Here is a 15372-nt window from a genome sequence, read left to right as displayed (position 1 = left end):
ATGGACGTTCAAACTGGCCGACGTGGGACGAGTGGATGACCTATCCTTGAAGCCGACTTCCTGCACTACTACGGATTACTCCTGGATATCCGACGCAGCCTTCTCGTCGACACCTCACACAGATATTCCGTCCAAGCCGCGCTAGCTCCCAACATAGCACCCGCCGTCATTTGCGCCATCGCACGACCGTCGAAGTGGACGTCGCTGCTTTGGGATTTCCCGGAGGTGACACGCGAATCGCCCGTTCCGGCCGAATTTTTACACGGTTTAGTGCACGAAATACTATTACTACTGGCCCACCGCTTTTCGCGCGTCCTCGACGACTACCACAGTACCACCCGACCGGCTAACTATAGCACGCCGTGAGTTCGAATTTATGCGGCAGAAAGGCATTTGTCGACCTTCCTCAAACCCGTGGGCCAGCCCGCTATTGCTGGTCGCAAAAAAAGACGGAACGTTCTGCCCTTGCGGTGATTACCGACGACTTAACGCGGTCACTATCGCCGACCGATACCCGTTACCACATTTGCACGATTTTACGTCAAATCTCGCCAGTAAAGCAGTGTTCACCAAGCTCGATCTCGTACGAGCGTATCATCAAGTACCTATCGCCCCGGCCCCGCAAGACGTCCCCAAGACCGCCGTCACGACGCCGTTCGGTCTTTTCGACTTCCCCGTTATGTGTTTCGGGTTACACAACGCCGCGCAGACTTTCCAACGACTCATTAACGAAGTTTTACGCAGCCTGGATTTCGCGTTCGCCTATATCGACGACGTACTCATCGCCTCACGTGACGAGGTCGAGCACGAGAGACACGTTCGCGCAGTTTTCGACCGTTTCCAAAAATACGGCATCGCGATCAATCCGGTCAAGTGTGTTTTCGCAACGAACGAGATGTCTTTTCTTGGTCACGTCGTCGACAAGGACGCGTGCCGGCCCAATGCAGAACGCGTCGCAGCTAGGTATACGCGAGTGGACACTCCCGGAGACCAAGAAGCAGTTACAACGATTTCTCGGGTCAGTCAACTTTTACCATTGCTTTATTCCGAACGCCGCCGCGATGCAAGCCCCGCTATACGATATGACGAGCTCTATCAAAAAACAAGACGGTCGTCTCGAATGGTCAGCCGAATCGCGCAGTTGTTTCGACGTTTGCCGACAAGCACTCGCAGACACCGCACGTCTCGCGCATTTACAGTCGAACGTGTTTTTACGTCTCAGCACGGACGCGTCGAACATCGCCGTGGGCGCCACGCCGTGCTCGAACAAAAGGCCAACGACCTGTGGCAACCGCTTGGTCTTTTCTCTAAAAAGCTATCACCCACCGAGCAAAAATACAGCACTTACGACAGAGAGCTCCTCGCCGCGTACCTGGGCACACGACATTTCGTGCACCTCATTGAAGGACGACACACGACGCACAGTGGGAGGAATTGAGGTTTTACCGCGACAAAAATGAAAAAAAAAATATCATAATATAGTTAAAGACTAAGTAAATAATCATTAGTTATTATCTACTGATCATAAAATAGATACTTATCTCAAGTTATATACGTTTATATCAACACTATTAGTAGCCAAAGCAACGGTAATTTAGAATAATCAACATTACGTAGCTATTCTTTACACAGTACGCACGTTCAATCTTAATGCTTGTTTTTAGTATTACGAAATATTAAATTATTAAGTTTTTTGAATTTATATATTTTATACAATGGAAACTACTGGACAAGGTATGTAATATTTATTAATAATTTATTTAATCCTCCAATTAAAAATGAAATGGTAAAACTTTAATTACGAAATACCAAAATAATGAAAAAAAAATTATAATAATAGCGTAAACAAAATAATAGCGTAAATTAGCACTCTGATTTTTATCATATAGTTTAAATAATCTTACTATTTAGTCAATTTTAAAATATGATCTGCCCAAAGTTGCCCAAGATTGATGTATGGTTATTTTTATAGATATTACATACCGTGATTTATTCAATGCGCTGAGAGGTCCGCAACGTCCGCGACAATTAAACCCGTGCTCTATCAGTAATCGTTCATTCTTATGTGATTACATTAAACAAAATATTAAATATTCTATAGATGAACATTATGAAACCGCATTGAATACCAAAATTTTGGCATTTACTACTACATTAAATCGTAAATGGTCAGCAGTTAATCGTACTGCAAGTACATTTATTTCTAAATACGAGGGTTGGTTAGATACTAAATTTGATTTGCCAAAAAAAGAAAACAAAGCGATTGATCTTCGTGGTCGTCCATCAAAGCCATTTTCAGACTTATCTGAAAGAGCTAAAATTCGGAAAGTTAAACCACTAGTGGAGACAATATCACCAGATAGATTACTTCGGGCAACAAGAGTATCACTTTTTAAAGAAGGTAAACACGCAGCAGCTGATTTATTAAAACAGTCAACTGAATACTCTCCAAGTCGTCCTGCAAAAATTAGGAAAACGCGTCGTCCGTAGCTTACATAACGACAGCTCGGCATACCAAAATGAGTCGACCACATGTGTGAAAATATAAAGTAATGAATACAACAGATATAGATATGGATCAGTATTGATCTTTGAACAATAAACCGCAAATATCCAGCAGAACGTTCAACACTATACGAATAATTGTATTTTTTCTATACGATCTAATATGGTATTAAAGAAAAAAAACAACAATAATAACCATGGAAAATAAATAAATATTAGTCGGATGGTCAATATTGTTTAAGCCAAAAGGTTTTACTCATAAATATATTATTATAAAGCAAAATATTATACTTTAACGGTAAAAAACACGTACCGCGTGTGCGTTGCAAGTACATAACGATTTCATGTATGTGAGATGGTTAACGCGTGTATTTCATTGATTTTGGTTTTGCTATAGTAAGTAGAAAAGTAGGTACAGCATTTTTAAAAGTATACCCGTTGTGCCCATGTCTGATTTTGGTCTCAAACGTCTCGTTGATGTGAATTAACGACAACATCAATATTGATGTGAACTCAAAATCAATACACAATGATAGCCCCTACTACTGCATTAACTAAAACTTTATATGATGCTGATGATCCCTATCGTTTTGTAAGTGTCATTAAATAAGATATGATTAAAAATAAATTAAAGAAAAAAGCGATACTTATATTTTATTAAATCAAAGTTTAATTATGAAACAACTATCAGTCAATTTAGCTTAGAATACTTAATAGGTGTATAATTTGTACAAGTTACACTCGTAACCGTTCCCGTCATTATAAATGTCCGACAGTTCGACCATTCTCCTCAGCGTGGACCTAGGCCTAAAGTTTAAACTTGGGGAAACCACGATAAAAAAAACGCGCCACGTACAATACCTCATGCGACATTAAGAATTTTGATATAATATCGATTTTCATTTGATGTGCTAAGGTGGTGTGGAAACTTGTGCAATAAATTATTGTAATTTGTAATATAACACTGGCAGTACATAATATACAAAACTAAACTAATGTATTATTATATGTCTATATTCTGATACACTGATATTTTTATCCAGACATTTTTTGAAGGCCCTGGCACCAGTGCCGCAACTAAGGTTAATAGGGCCGAGGTGCAATACCAAATAATAGGGCCCCTTACTTACCAACATTTTACAACATTTTTTCATGAAAAATATATTTATATATGTAAACGTTAAGTATCCACCACAATTTAAATTTATTTTTAACTAAAAAAATACAAATTTACATTAGATAAAAACATTTACATTACAAAAATAATAACATATTTATAATATTAAAATTACTTTAAAAAATTTTTTTTTCTGCTTTTTTGATTGGCAAAGTCAATAATTAATTTTTCTACATCAAGTTCTTCAGTGCGAGCTCTTTCTATATTTAATATACTTATGTTTGTTAGTTGGTCTTGAGATATCGAGTTTCTTAAATAGTTTTTAATCAGTTTAAGTTTAGAAAATGACCGTTCGGCCGATGCTACAGTCACTGGTAAACTTAAAAATATAATACAAGATGTAACAACTTCACTATACAAAGATGATAGGTCGTTTTCTATTAAATATAAACATAATTCTTTAATTGTTTTCATATCAGTGTTTTTTATAAATTCCTTTAAAGATAGAACTTGACTAGTTAAATCGGAAGTTACGTCAGTTTTGTAAAACTGAATAAAATCATAGCATGATTTTACTATTTCTGCTTCATTTAATTTTATTATATTTGGTGGCAATAAAAAATTAAAAGTATTTGATACTACTTTAAGTCCTTTAAAACGATCTTCGAGTTGAAATAAAGCAGTATCAACTAATGATAAAAAAGTGTCTGCTAGATTTCATAGTTTCATTTTCATCACTAAAAATTATGTCCGAAGGAAAGTTTATTGACGGTTTGCAAGGACCATATGATAGAATTTGTTTTTTCAAATTAGAACTGATTGTGATATTTTGAAAATGTCCTCTATCTGTTGGAAACTCCAACTTTAAATCCAATTCACCAACTAATCATATGAAAATTAAAAAAAAAAATTTTTAAATTTCTAGAATAGGTACTATAATAATTTTAACTAATTGATATATTCCTGGTTTATTAAAAATAAACTATTACTGATTCTGCTTTAACTGGTAACATGATTGTTGCAACAGAACATAATATATATTTTATTTATAGAGTATAGACATTAGACACATATTATTATCTATATTATTTTCTAATTTACTATGTAATAATTTTAAGTCTTTTTCAATTATTTAAAGAGGGCCCCTTCGGGGCCCTCTAAATTCTCTGCTGGGGGTGCAATGCACTCCCTGCACCCCCGGTAGTTGCGGCACTGCCTGGCACACAGCTACTAGCTAGTACACGGGAGTGGCTCCAACCATTGTACACATGCGCTTACGTTTAAAAGGCGATATCGCGATCAATTAAAATGAATAATACTCATAAAAATATGGTTATCGGTTTGTTTCAAATATTGAGATCTTGCATTCCTTATTGTACCTAGTTGAGTGCCCAAATGTCTGTAATAATTGTCATTTAAGATCAACTCTGATAATTTTATATATTAGGATGCACCTGATTACGATAGCACTCTAATTGTATATTTGTATATCTTCAGATCCAGATTTTTTCTGTATATCATCCTACATATGTAACTGTAAACGGACATTGTGTCGTCCATTGGCTCGTCTATAAAAAGACATTGACGTTGTGACGGGCTTGGAAGAGTGAAAAGTATAAATTATAAATTATAATAAAAGAATGTCACCGAACCTTGATTAAACCACCGTTTTTTCAGAAGTTTCTTTCTTGGAAATATTTTCCCGATCGTATATAATTTAGAAGGTAGGTTTAGTAGGTACTTGCCTAACCAATTTGATGTTTGACTTACCAACCAGATTCGACTTAATTTCATTGTCCGCAAAATATAGAAGCATGGATTCGTGTTCATCAATTTTTGGGAATCCGGCGGCTGTCAAGCATTTATGGACTTACAAAAATGGTATAACCACTCACCATATTGTACGTGGGTCGTAGATATAATATATAAAATATATGTATTTTGAACATCAAACTACGCAATAATGTTTAAACAATTTAACATATGAACAAATATAATACTATTAACAAATAATTCAACAAATGTATTATAACAACAAATGTATATTTAATCACAAACAAAAAACCAGTAGGTACGAGTATATCATAATTCAATACAAGAAATGTAAAAAGTGCAAGACAATTGTTATGATAGGTGAGTGACCAATGCCCATGCATATTTATTATATAATACAACAATGACCTAAAAACTCTAAAAAACGAACTTAAGAAATGACCAAAAAATGTATTTGGATGAGCGAAAAAAATGTAATTTTAAAATAAATATTATTAATTATTATTTATTCATTTTTTATACTACATGCGCGAAAAAGGTAACAATTTATTTTTTGAAGTAAATTAAACAAATATATTCAAATTTGAGTTGTGGGTTTGATTAATTATATTACTTTTTCGATTCATATCCGAATCCCAATTCGCCAACAACTCAGTTTGCCGACAAAAATACCAGTTTTAAAATATTTTTAATATTATTTTATTAATATAATTTCAATTTTCTCGATTCGCAGACAGGTGACAATAATTTTATCGAAAACGGCCTATAACAGCGATAATATTATGGTACTAATGAATGTATGAAATAAACAGAACTGCATCCAAAACTGCATAATACTTAATCATAGTAAATTCTTTATTGAAGTATCAATAATATACATATTTAACCGCTCTACATCGTTTTTATCGTATGTAATAATTTTTCATTGAGTCCAAATTCAACATTATTGGTATAGAGACTAGAGACTTTTTCGTTTATTATAAATGTTCTATTCTCTAGATGTATACTGTCTTTCATACAATCTTACAACTCATCAACCTGTCCTCGTAAGTCCTTTTCATTACCTTCAAACTGGTATTCTAGCGGAGTTAACAATCGCCCCTGCAATCATATAGGCGCACAGCATTCAAGCATTTGGTGATTGAAAATTTGAACCCAAACTTTGCTGGAAAAATGGTTCTTGAAAATGTTTATAACTGTTTTATGCAGAGTTGATATATTTAAATATAAATACATAGGTACAGGTACAATTATGTTCATTGGATTTGTCAATAATAATATTGGTGGAACAGAGTTCACTCCACGGTTCAAAATGCAATTACTGCAAGTATAAAATAATACAAATATGCCATATTTCAGCATACAGAACACGAGTGTAAAATTATTCAACTTGACACATTAGGGTAAAAAAGAAAATGTACCTACTCGACATTTGGATCGACGTATTTAACTACATTTATTTTATTTTTAAAAGTAGGTATAATTATATTAATAAATTACATTTTAAGACATTATTATTATAAAATAAAAAATGTGTATTATTTATTTATAAGCTGCTAAAATGTTACAAATATTAAAAAAATTGCTTACAGTGCTACTAACCTACAATGCACGAATTGTGGGGGGGAACGTGCAAGCCAGGGGAGCTCTGCTCTCCTTAGCTGAAAGGCAGTTAGTGACAGTGTGATAGTTTTGAGAAAAATGACTTTTTCTGAACTATCCATTTTTATCACGATATCAAAATTAAGTAATAATTTAATGATTCTTAAATGACTTTCGCTGTAGAATCTAAGACAACTCATTACAAAACTGAACGCAGTACCTTTAAACACTTCAAATCGCATATACGTATTTTTTGCTTAAGAATATCTGTGCAAAATGCTGTCTTATAGACATGCCAATGACATCTGTTGAGTACATGTGAAGTTATTAATTAGGGGGTAATAATATTATTAAGATATACATTGGATACTATTGCCCGGTTAAGCAACTTAAAAAAAAATTAATGTATAAGAAGTTAAAGTATAATGTGTAATAAAATTACCATACAGTAGACATAAAACATCATAATATTATTATATACATTGTATGTTAGCTTTCAACATTTTTATAACATACTTGTACATGTTGAATACACATCCATGAGATATTAATTCAGAAACATTTATATAATGTAGATGTGACTAGCGAGGTCATATAAATTCTCTAGTTTAAAATTGTATTAAAAATAAATATCTCTAATATAGGTTCCTAATTAAAATAAATACGACCCAAAATGTTTATACAGAATACCTATGTGATGTGGCCCCAACATTAATTCCCGACTCCCAAGAAAGAAACTTCGGAAAAAACAGCGGTTTTATCAATGTTTTGTGAAATTATTTTATGATAAATTATTATTTATATTGTTCAATTTATGTATTATTAGCTAAACAAATGCACACAAATAATTATTTTAGTTGATTTTGTCATTGATAAAAGTATACATAATTCCCTATACTTATAGCATTTAATTTGAATACATATAGGTACATTTATTTAAAACTGTATCCATCGATTTATTTTGTTATTTGTATTTGTTTAAGAAAGAGTATTGCTGAAGTTTATATGAAAAAAAGCTAGTTGAGTTACTTTTATTTTCTACTTGACATGTTCATGCGTGTAATAACTGTTATAATATATTATCATGATATCATTAAACGGATACAATTATATAGATATTAATTTATAATAGTAAAATTAATCTAGGTAGCTGACGTATTTAGTTTAAACGCTTTCGGCCGCTTAATTGAACAAAAATAATATTATAATTTTATACTCACAACAATTGTATGGCTAAGTTTCAAAATAGTGTTCATAAAAAATATTTGCAGATCGTAAATCGTACGATCGAAAGCAATTTACTCGCCAAGTGAGTTACGTTCTTTGCAGGTGATATATATCATATCTGTTTTGATATTCACTCGCAGACTATACATTTTCAAAACGTTAGATAGTGTGAACATACAGTGTACGTGTATATATGAGCTAAGTTACCTATAATATATAACTATATATTTATGGTAATATTGTATAACTTGGTCTTGGGACTTCTGTGTTAGGTGGTCCAGTACTTCACACCTCAATAAGTGTTGTACATTCTCATGAGTATAAGCAATACATTGTATATACAGTAACTATTAATATTATAATATTCTCTTTGCTCCGTCAACAAAGTACCATCAATAATCTACTTTAATTAAAGTTCTTCTATAGGTAATTTGGTGTTCTCAGATGTATCTCCATTCTCCAATGGTAATTACAAAGTGATTCTAGAAAAAAACTCACATTTTGGGTATAGACACTATAATTCAACTTATAATATAATATTTCATGTATTATAAGCATATACCGAAAATGTGGGTACTTCTTATAACCGAGTGTTTTATATTTGTAAAGACACCTGATAAAACAGTTTTGAGCAGGTTTTTTTGGGTCCTGAGTGAAATGTTGGCAATTTACAGATTTTTTATTGTGATGCGTACCAATTGGATACGATACAATACAATACAAACCCTACCGTTATACATTGCAGAAAAATTATGGATTTTGGTACCTTCAGTTTCCAAGTATCTATGGATGGGCATTGGGCACTACTAATCGTATTTTAATAAACACAACAATATATAATGATATAAATCCCCATATATATCCCTAGGTATAAAACATGTCAATCTTTTTTAAAGCAATACAAGAACAAAAAAAAAAATAATTTTCAAATTTAATATTTGAGATCAAGGTAATGTATTGACATGAGTTTCCGTGCAGGCACTGTCTGCTGGAGCCAAAAATAATTAGCAAATGTTTCCAGCCTATTTATAAGCTACAGCACTTATAAGTTATAAGTAGAGACAGGCTTCAATTGATATTTCCCCACTGTTTACACACAAGATAAATCAGATCTAATCAAACATTATGTGAGGTACCTAAATATCTGAATTAAGTATATTCAGCATATTTCACTTCGGAACGTAGTTTTTATTTGTGTAAACATATTATAATATATATATAATATAATATAATATAATATAACCTTAAATAACCTTATTAGGAAATCTATTTAAATACCAATTTCAATACAAAAAAATAACGTAGATAATTTCTTTTGTATTAAGTAATTTTATTATATAAGAGAAATGTATATATTTTGTATACATTTTACAGTTTTATAGGTACGTTCTGTAATTTCTTTTTTTATAACGTATTTTTGTGGCTCAATACTATAGATGTAAAATACAGAAACAAACAGGTCGCGAAATAATACGTGGATTATTATAATTTTTAAAGATTTTTAATTTGTATGCAGGTGTGGAGGTATAACAACAGTGATAAAACATTTCCAACCTTATACATTAATGCTGGTTTAGAAATTATTGGCATAATGTACTTGCTGGATGGCCATAAAGTGGCCGATGAGAACTACCTTGGGTTCATTTACAACATACTGGCCAATGGCGAGATCGCAGAACTGTTTGCCGATGACGAAATCAACAAAATAATTCAATCAATACAAAAAATATCGAGGTTTGGAGATCAAAGACGGAATGGGTCGTATCCATTTAATGTAGATGATTTGACAATTTCTCTGAACACTCACATGATCACAAGGTGCCAATAATAATGAGCAAATGCTGCAAGTCTCCGGCCCTGCTGAAAAATTACATGGTATTAAAATTACGGTTTAAGATATACTTTAAATATATATATAAACTATACAGTATATATTTAAGGTGTATTATCTTAATCTTAAATAATTGTTTGGACGGAAAAATAAATACTTTTTTTTTGTATTACAATTAAGGCTTCAACTACTACTAGTCATTAGCCAGGCGTACTGTGTGGGGGGAACGCTCGGTTGGAACACGTATGTGTGGCAAGGATTTTATTGCTAAAAAGAGCGTTTCCGCAGATTGAGTGTACGACCGTGCCACCTGTGATAAAATAAATATTTTGTAGTATATTTTCAATATAATAGTAATATTTTATATCCATAGCTACCAATTTAATAATAAGCAAAAGCATCGATTGATCGAATTCGAAAAAAAAAACATTGACTCTGTCAATTTATAAAGGTCTCGTCATAGTTAAAAATATTTTATAATAATATATATTAATTATGAAGTTTTCTACTGCTTGCATAATAAGTGCTTCGATAGGAATAGGATGCGTTACAGTCTGGTACTTGAAACGCTGTTCTCGGCTGGCCACTGAACGCAATCCAAAACCTCCAGCATGCTCCAAACAAGTGGATTCTAGAGTAAACTGATACTATTATTTATTTTTGAATTTATTATATATCATACTTATTGTGTTAATATTTTTAAAAAAAACCCTCAGATTCAGTTGAATGGTATTGTGGAAACCGGCACATGGGGGAGAAATTACGGACACGCTAGATCTCTAGAGGTAAAATGTTCAAATGGATAAAACTAATTTAAATTATCCATGCCATGGCAATAATAATTACAGTATCTACTGTTCTAAGCATTTGCAAGTGCACAATTTACTTGGTTATTATACAAGAAGATTATCTTATAGGTCGTTGAAGCTGTTATTGGTAACAAAAAAGGATTTACACCTGAAATTAAGATATTGAAGTTTTCAAATACAAATAATGCTTTAGATAATTTCAACCTGGATACACTTGAGCTATTGTGTTCTAAAGCAGCAGAATTCAAAACGATTGATTTTAGTGCGCGTTGTTTTCATACACCAATCCAACAAATTTCAAAGTTTGGAACTCAAGAATGGAAAGGTCAATTTAATGTGGGTGATTTGCCAGTTCCTCTGGACGCATTATACCTGGAAGTCAACGATAAACTTACTTTTAATAAGCTTAGAAATCTCTTTGGAGAGATCATGAATGGTATTACCAACGATTGTGGTAGAACGTTATGTCACGTGAATACAAATCTAGTATAATATTAAAAATGACAATAGTTATTGAAAATATTTAGTGATTGTATGCAATTTATTTCTAGGTTAGACAAGTTTTGGATGGCATACCTATTATATTTCCAGAACCGTCTAATTTAATGGATATGATGAGAAAGGTTGAAGAACAACCCCCATACGTAATCGTTTCATTAAGAGAATGTGTCCGTATGAATTGGTCAATGAACGAAATTAGAAGCTCTTTAAAAGATCTACCTTCAGGATTAAAGGTACATACTTTATTTGTTTAATTGTTTAAGAACACTGGATATAATAATCCTGTGCGCAATTGAGTGACATCAACATCTTTGAGATATTTAATTTAGATCTCAAATTATGTTGCCATAAGAACATCCATAAGTAGGCCCATTTAAATTGACTATGTGAGGTTATAACTTACCTATAACATTAACTACGATGCGATGTTTCGACAAGCTCATCAATTAATGAACTATACACAATAATAGATTATTCACCCAATGAGCATCGAGTATTTTTGGGCCGACACATAAGGCTCACATGGTGATTTCAATGTGACAAAAAATTAATTTATATTATATTTTTTCCAAAAATATAAAAAAAACCCGAATACATAGTTGATACAAACTGCAATAAACGATTAAGTCATAATAGGTGAAAATTGAATTTGTCGGTGTGTTTGTCAATCATTTTCTGTTGGTTCTTCAATTGTACCATTTGTATCGTTGCATGTGCCTTCGCGTTTCATTATATATTTAATGTGAATCTCTGTTTTAAAACAGTGGAACGATGATGTCTGCAATCATATAAAATATGACGATGAAAACTACCTTGGGCTCATTTATAACATGCTGACCAATGGCTAGATCGCAGAACTGTTTGCCAATGACGAAATAAACAAAATAATTAAATCAATACAAAAAATATCGAAGTTTGAAGATCAAAGACGGAATAGGTCGTATCCATTCTATGTAGATGATTTGACAATTTCTCTGAACACTCGCAGTATCACAAGGTCAAAAAATCTATTCCAAACGAAATTAAAAATCAAAATCAAAAATTCTATTCAATCTTTAATATCGAGAAATGAAAAAGTAAGTTGAACCAGTAGATGTAAGAAATAAGAATCAAATTTATTGAATATATTTATTGATGGTATGTTATTGTTTCTAGATTAAACAAGTGTTGGATGGCATACTTGTTACACTTCCAGAACCGTTTAATTTAATGGATTTGATGAGTAAGGTTGAACTAACTCCTTACGTAAGTGTTTCATTAAGAGAATGTTTCCGTATGAATGGGTTAATGAACGAAATTAGAAGGTCATTAAAAGATCTACGTTCAGGATTAAAGGTACATAATTTATTTGTTTAACGATTTAATAACACGGGATAAACAGTGGACTGCAGAAGATAGAAATCATATATGAAATACTGCTGTCCCGTCACGGCGTTACCCGTGTATTATTTAGCTATATAAAAAAACCCCTTTTACCCTCTTAGAGGTCTAATTTTGAAAAATCCTTTCAAAAATAAAAAATAATAATATTTACTAATGATTCTATAGTTATAATTATAATTTGTTTAGTTAATAACGTTTATCGCATTAAGTAAAGTATTATTATTTTTCGACAACGCAATTCGTATAATTGAGCTGTTCGGTGTTGTCTATACAACCCTGAACTTAATAAAAATGTTATGTTAGTTTGTAGTTTAAAATTTCGACACGTATTCCTGCGTCATAATTATTTATAGCGGTTGCAGCCATTGTACGTACGATCGTCAGTAGACAAATTAACTATCGTAGTTTCGTGTCGAACAGTATACATTATCAGGTAGGCTATATCTACCTGCAGTAGATCGCGGACCCCACTAGGGGCACACTCTATATGAATAATATGTTTAATTTTAATTTTATTAATCATTTTGAATGTATATATACATGCCGATGATCGGCTATAAGTGTAACTCAGCCAACAGCCACCTTGTTAGGCAATGCACTAAAATTCAATTATCTGCCCGATTAAAAAATGGCAACCCACAAAATTCAAAAAAAAACCAAGTTGTACTAAAAATTAAGAAAGTTGCGCGATAAATTAGTTATTAATTAATATAAACATGCACATTTTTTACCTATACACATATTATTGTATGGAACAGCGGCCCACGGGTGACTTAAGTTTGTTGAACATTTTAAGCGTGATTGCTTAAACGTATAACCATGATGAACAAACACTTATCAAAAAAATTCACTATACAATTTCTCATTAATCTTCCGAATGATTCCACTGTGAAATGAGCACTAAGAAATTATATAATATTAACGGCTTTATACTTTTAAACCATAGATAGAAGATAGATGGATCTGTTTTAAATGATAAGCGAAAGGCGTGATGCCTCGACTAAGGGAAATTGGGATTTATTTTTATACACATAGATAGACATAGCTAGATTGTAGAATTTTACTTCTCGGAACAGTTCATATCATCTACACGTCGATCAAACTCATAGTAAGACGGACAAAAAGTCAAAAAGACAAAATTGCTGGTGCTATAAAATAAGTATATAGTTTTACAATTAGTAAGTCAACAATTTATTTTTGACGATTTTCAACCCTTTAAGTGATCCAATTTAAGCTTTTAAGTGATTCCAATATTGATGACTTGTAATGATTAGAACATAGTTCATATTTGTTACGCAGTATTTCATTTCACATTTTTTATTATATTTTTTTTTCTATTTATTATATTATGCTATAGTGTTTGTAAATTTTAATAAAGTATAGGTACAAATATGAACAATATCTCTTTTCCTTGAATTAAAATATTGATAAGTATATAATATTTATGAATCCGTTCGCTAAATAATTGTTGTTACTAATTAATATATGCTATATAAATATTATATATCAATGTGAATGATATTTAAAGTTATTAAGCGGGTATGTCAATACATCAATATATATTTATAACGTTTTGAAGCGTTGATTTCCCGTGTGTTTTTTTTTTTTACTTCTCACGATTATTGAATTTCACATAATCCATAAATGATATTATCTAATATTTAGGGTTTAAAGTCAAGAACAGAGAACTCAAAGGCCTTAGAAGAATGTTTGTTTTTGGACCAAGTGCCACGTAGCTGGCAAGAACATGATTACCCGACGCTATTACCTTTAACAGCTTGGCATCGAGAGTTAATGAATAGAGTTGAAGAGCAATTCCTCAAGTTTCAAGTAAACTATAACTTATCAATACTATATATATGGAAAACGATTAAATAACATTTTGTTAAATGAAAATATAGATTGAAAGACGTAATTTAGTGTCACCAGGAAGTCATCAGTCTGCAACTGCTATAACATGTACCCAACAAGATTTTAAGAAACCGACTTCGGTCCGCAAGGTAAATATAATGTATAATGAATATTGTGTAATATTTTCATTTTTGTATTGTTTATTTATGTACAAAATGTATGGCTGATTTGTACATGGGTGGCTAGAGATTTTGGTAATCGGTGTGTTGTATAGTACTGCATCGATTTTGTATCTATTTCGTTGAGTTTGATTTTCTACACCGAAATTTTCTTGTATGGAGAGTATTCGTCTTAAGTTGTAGCGCATAATGGGTGGACTGTGTTAGTGCCTAAACACCGTTTGCACATATAAACCTACATACAAAAATCTCGGTTGCCCTTAATTAAATTAAAGGACGTTTAAATACTTGTTTGCGTTCAGTTACGTTATGAATCAATACATATTTGTCAACAATGCGTAGTTCAAAAATATATTATATTACATTTAAGCGACCATTTTCATTTTTGAATCACTGTGCAACGTGGGGAAATTTAATTTCTATATCAGCCGTGAATCGACATACCTACACAGGTACATATGTATATTGTATAATCATATCTAACTTATGTCTGTGAAGATAGCTGCGGCCATGGACTAAGATATAGTGGACTGGCATCTATATGGCTGGGGAGTAGTAGAGGAAGGGTCCCCAAATGTTTAGACACCGCCACTC

General features: G+C 32.3%; 1 protein-coding gene across 1 annotated transcript; it reads left to right on the top strand.

The window, feature by feature from the left end:
* Positions 1-11455: 11455 nt before the first annotated feature.
* Positions 11456-12425, top strand: LOC111027032 (dynein beta chain, ciliary-like). Its single transcript, XM_022305233.1, has 2 exons — positions 11456-11598; positions 12130-12425. The coding sequence occupies exons 1-2, from the start codon at positions 11470-11472 to the stop codon at positions 12211-12213; spliced, it is 213 nt and encodes a 70-aa protein (XP_022160925.1). The 5' UTR covers positions 11456-11469; the 3' UTR covers positions 12214-12425.
* Positions 12426-15372: the final 2947 nt, after the last annotated feature.

The sequence above is a fragment of the Myzus persicae genome, unplaced genomic scaffold (assembly GCF_001856785.1).
Source record: "Myzus persicae strain clone G006 unplaced genomic scaffold, MPER_G0061.0, whole genome shotgun sequence".
Taxonomy (NCBI): domain Eukaryota; kingdom Metazoa; phylum Arthropoda; class Insecta; order Hemiptera; family Aphididae; genus Myzus; species Myzus persicae.
This window is presented reverse-complemented; position numbering and strand designations above follow the sequence as displayed.

Excerpts from the sequence above, each read along its gene's own strand:
- LOC111027032 (XM_022305233.1), top strand. The coding sequence starts at position 11,470 with ATGGATATGATGAGAAAGGTTGAAGAACAACCCCCATACGTAATCGTT. Across the intron at positions 11,599-12,129 it reads ATCTACCTTCAGGATTAAAG|TGGAACGATGATGTCTGCAA; the intron begins GTACATACTTTA and ends GTTTTAAAACAG.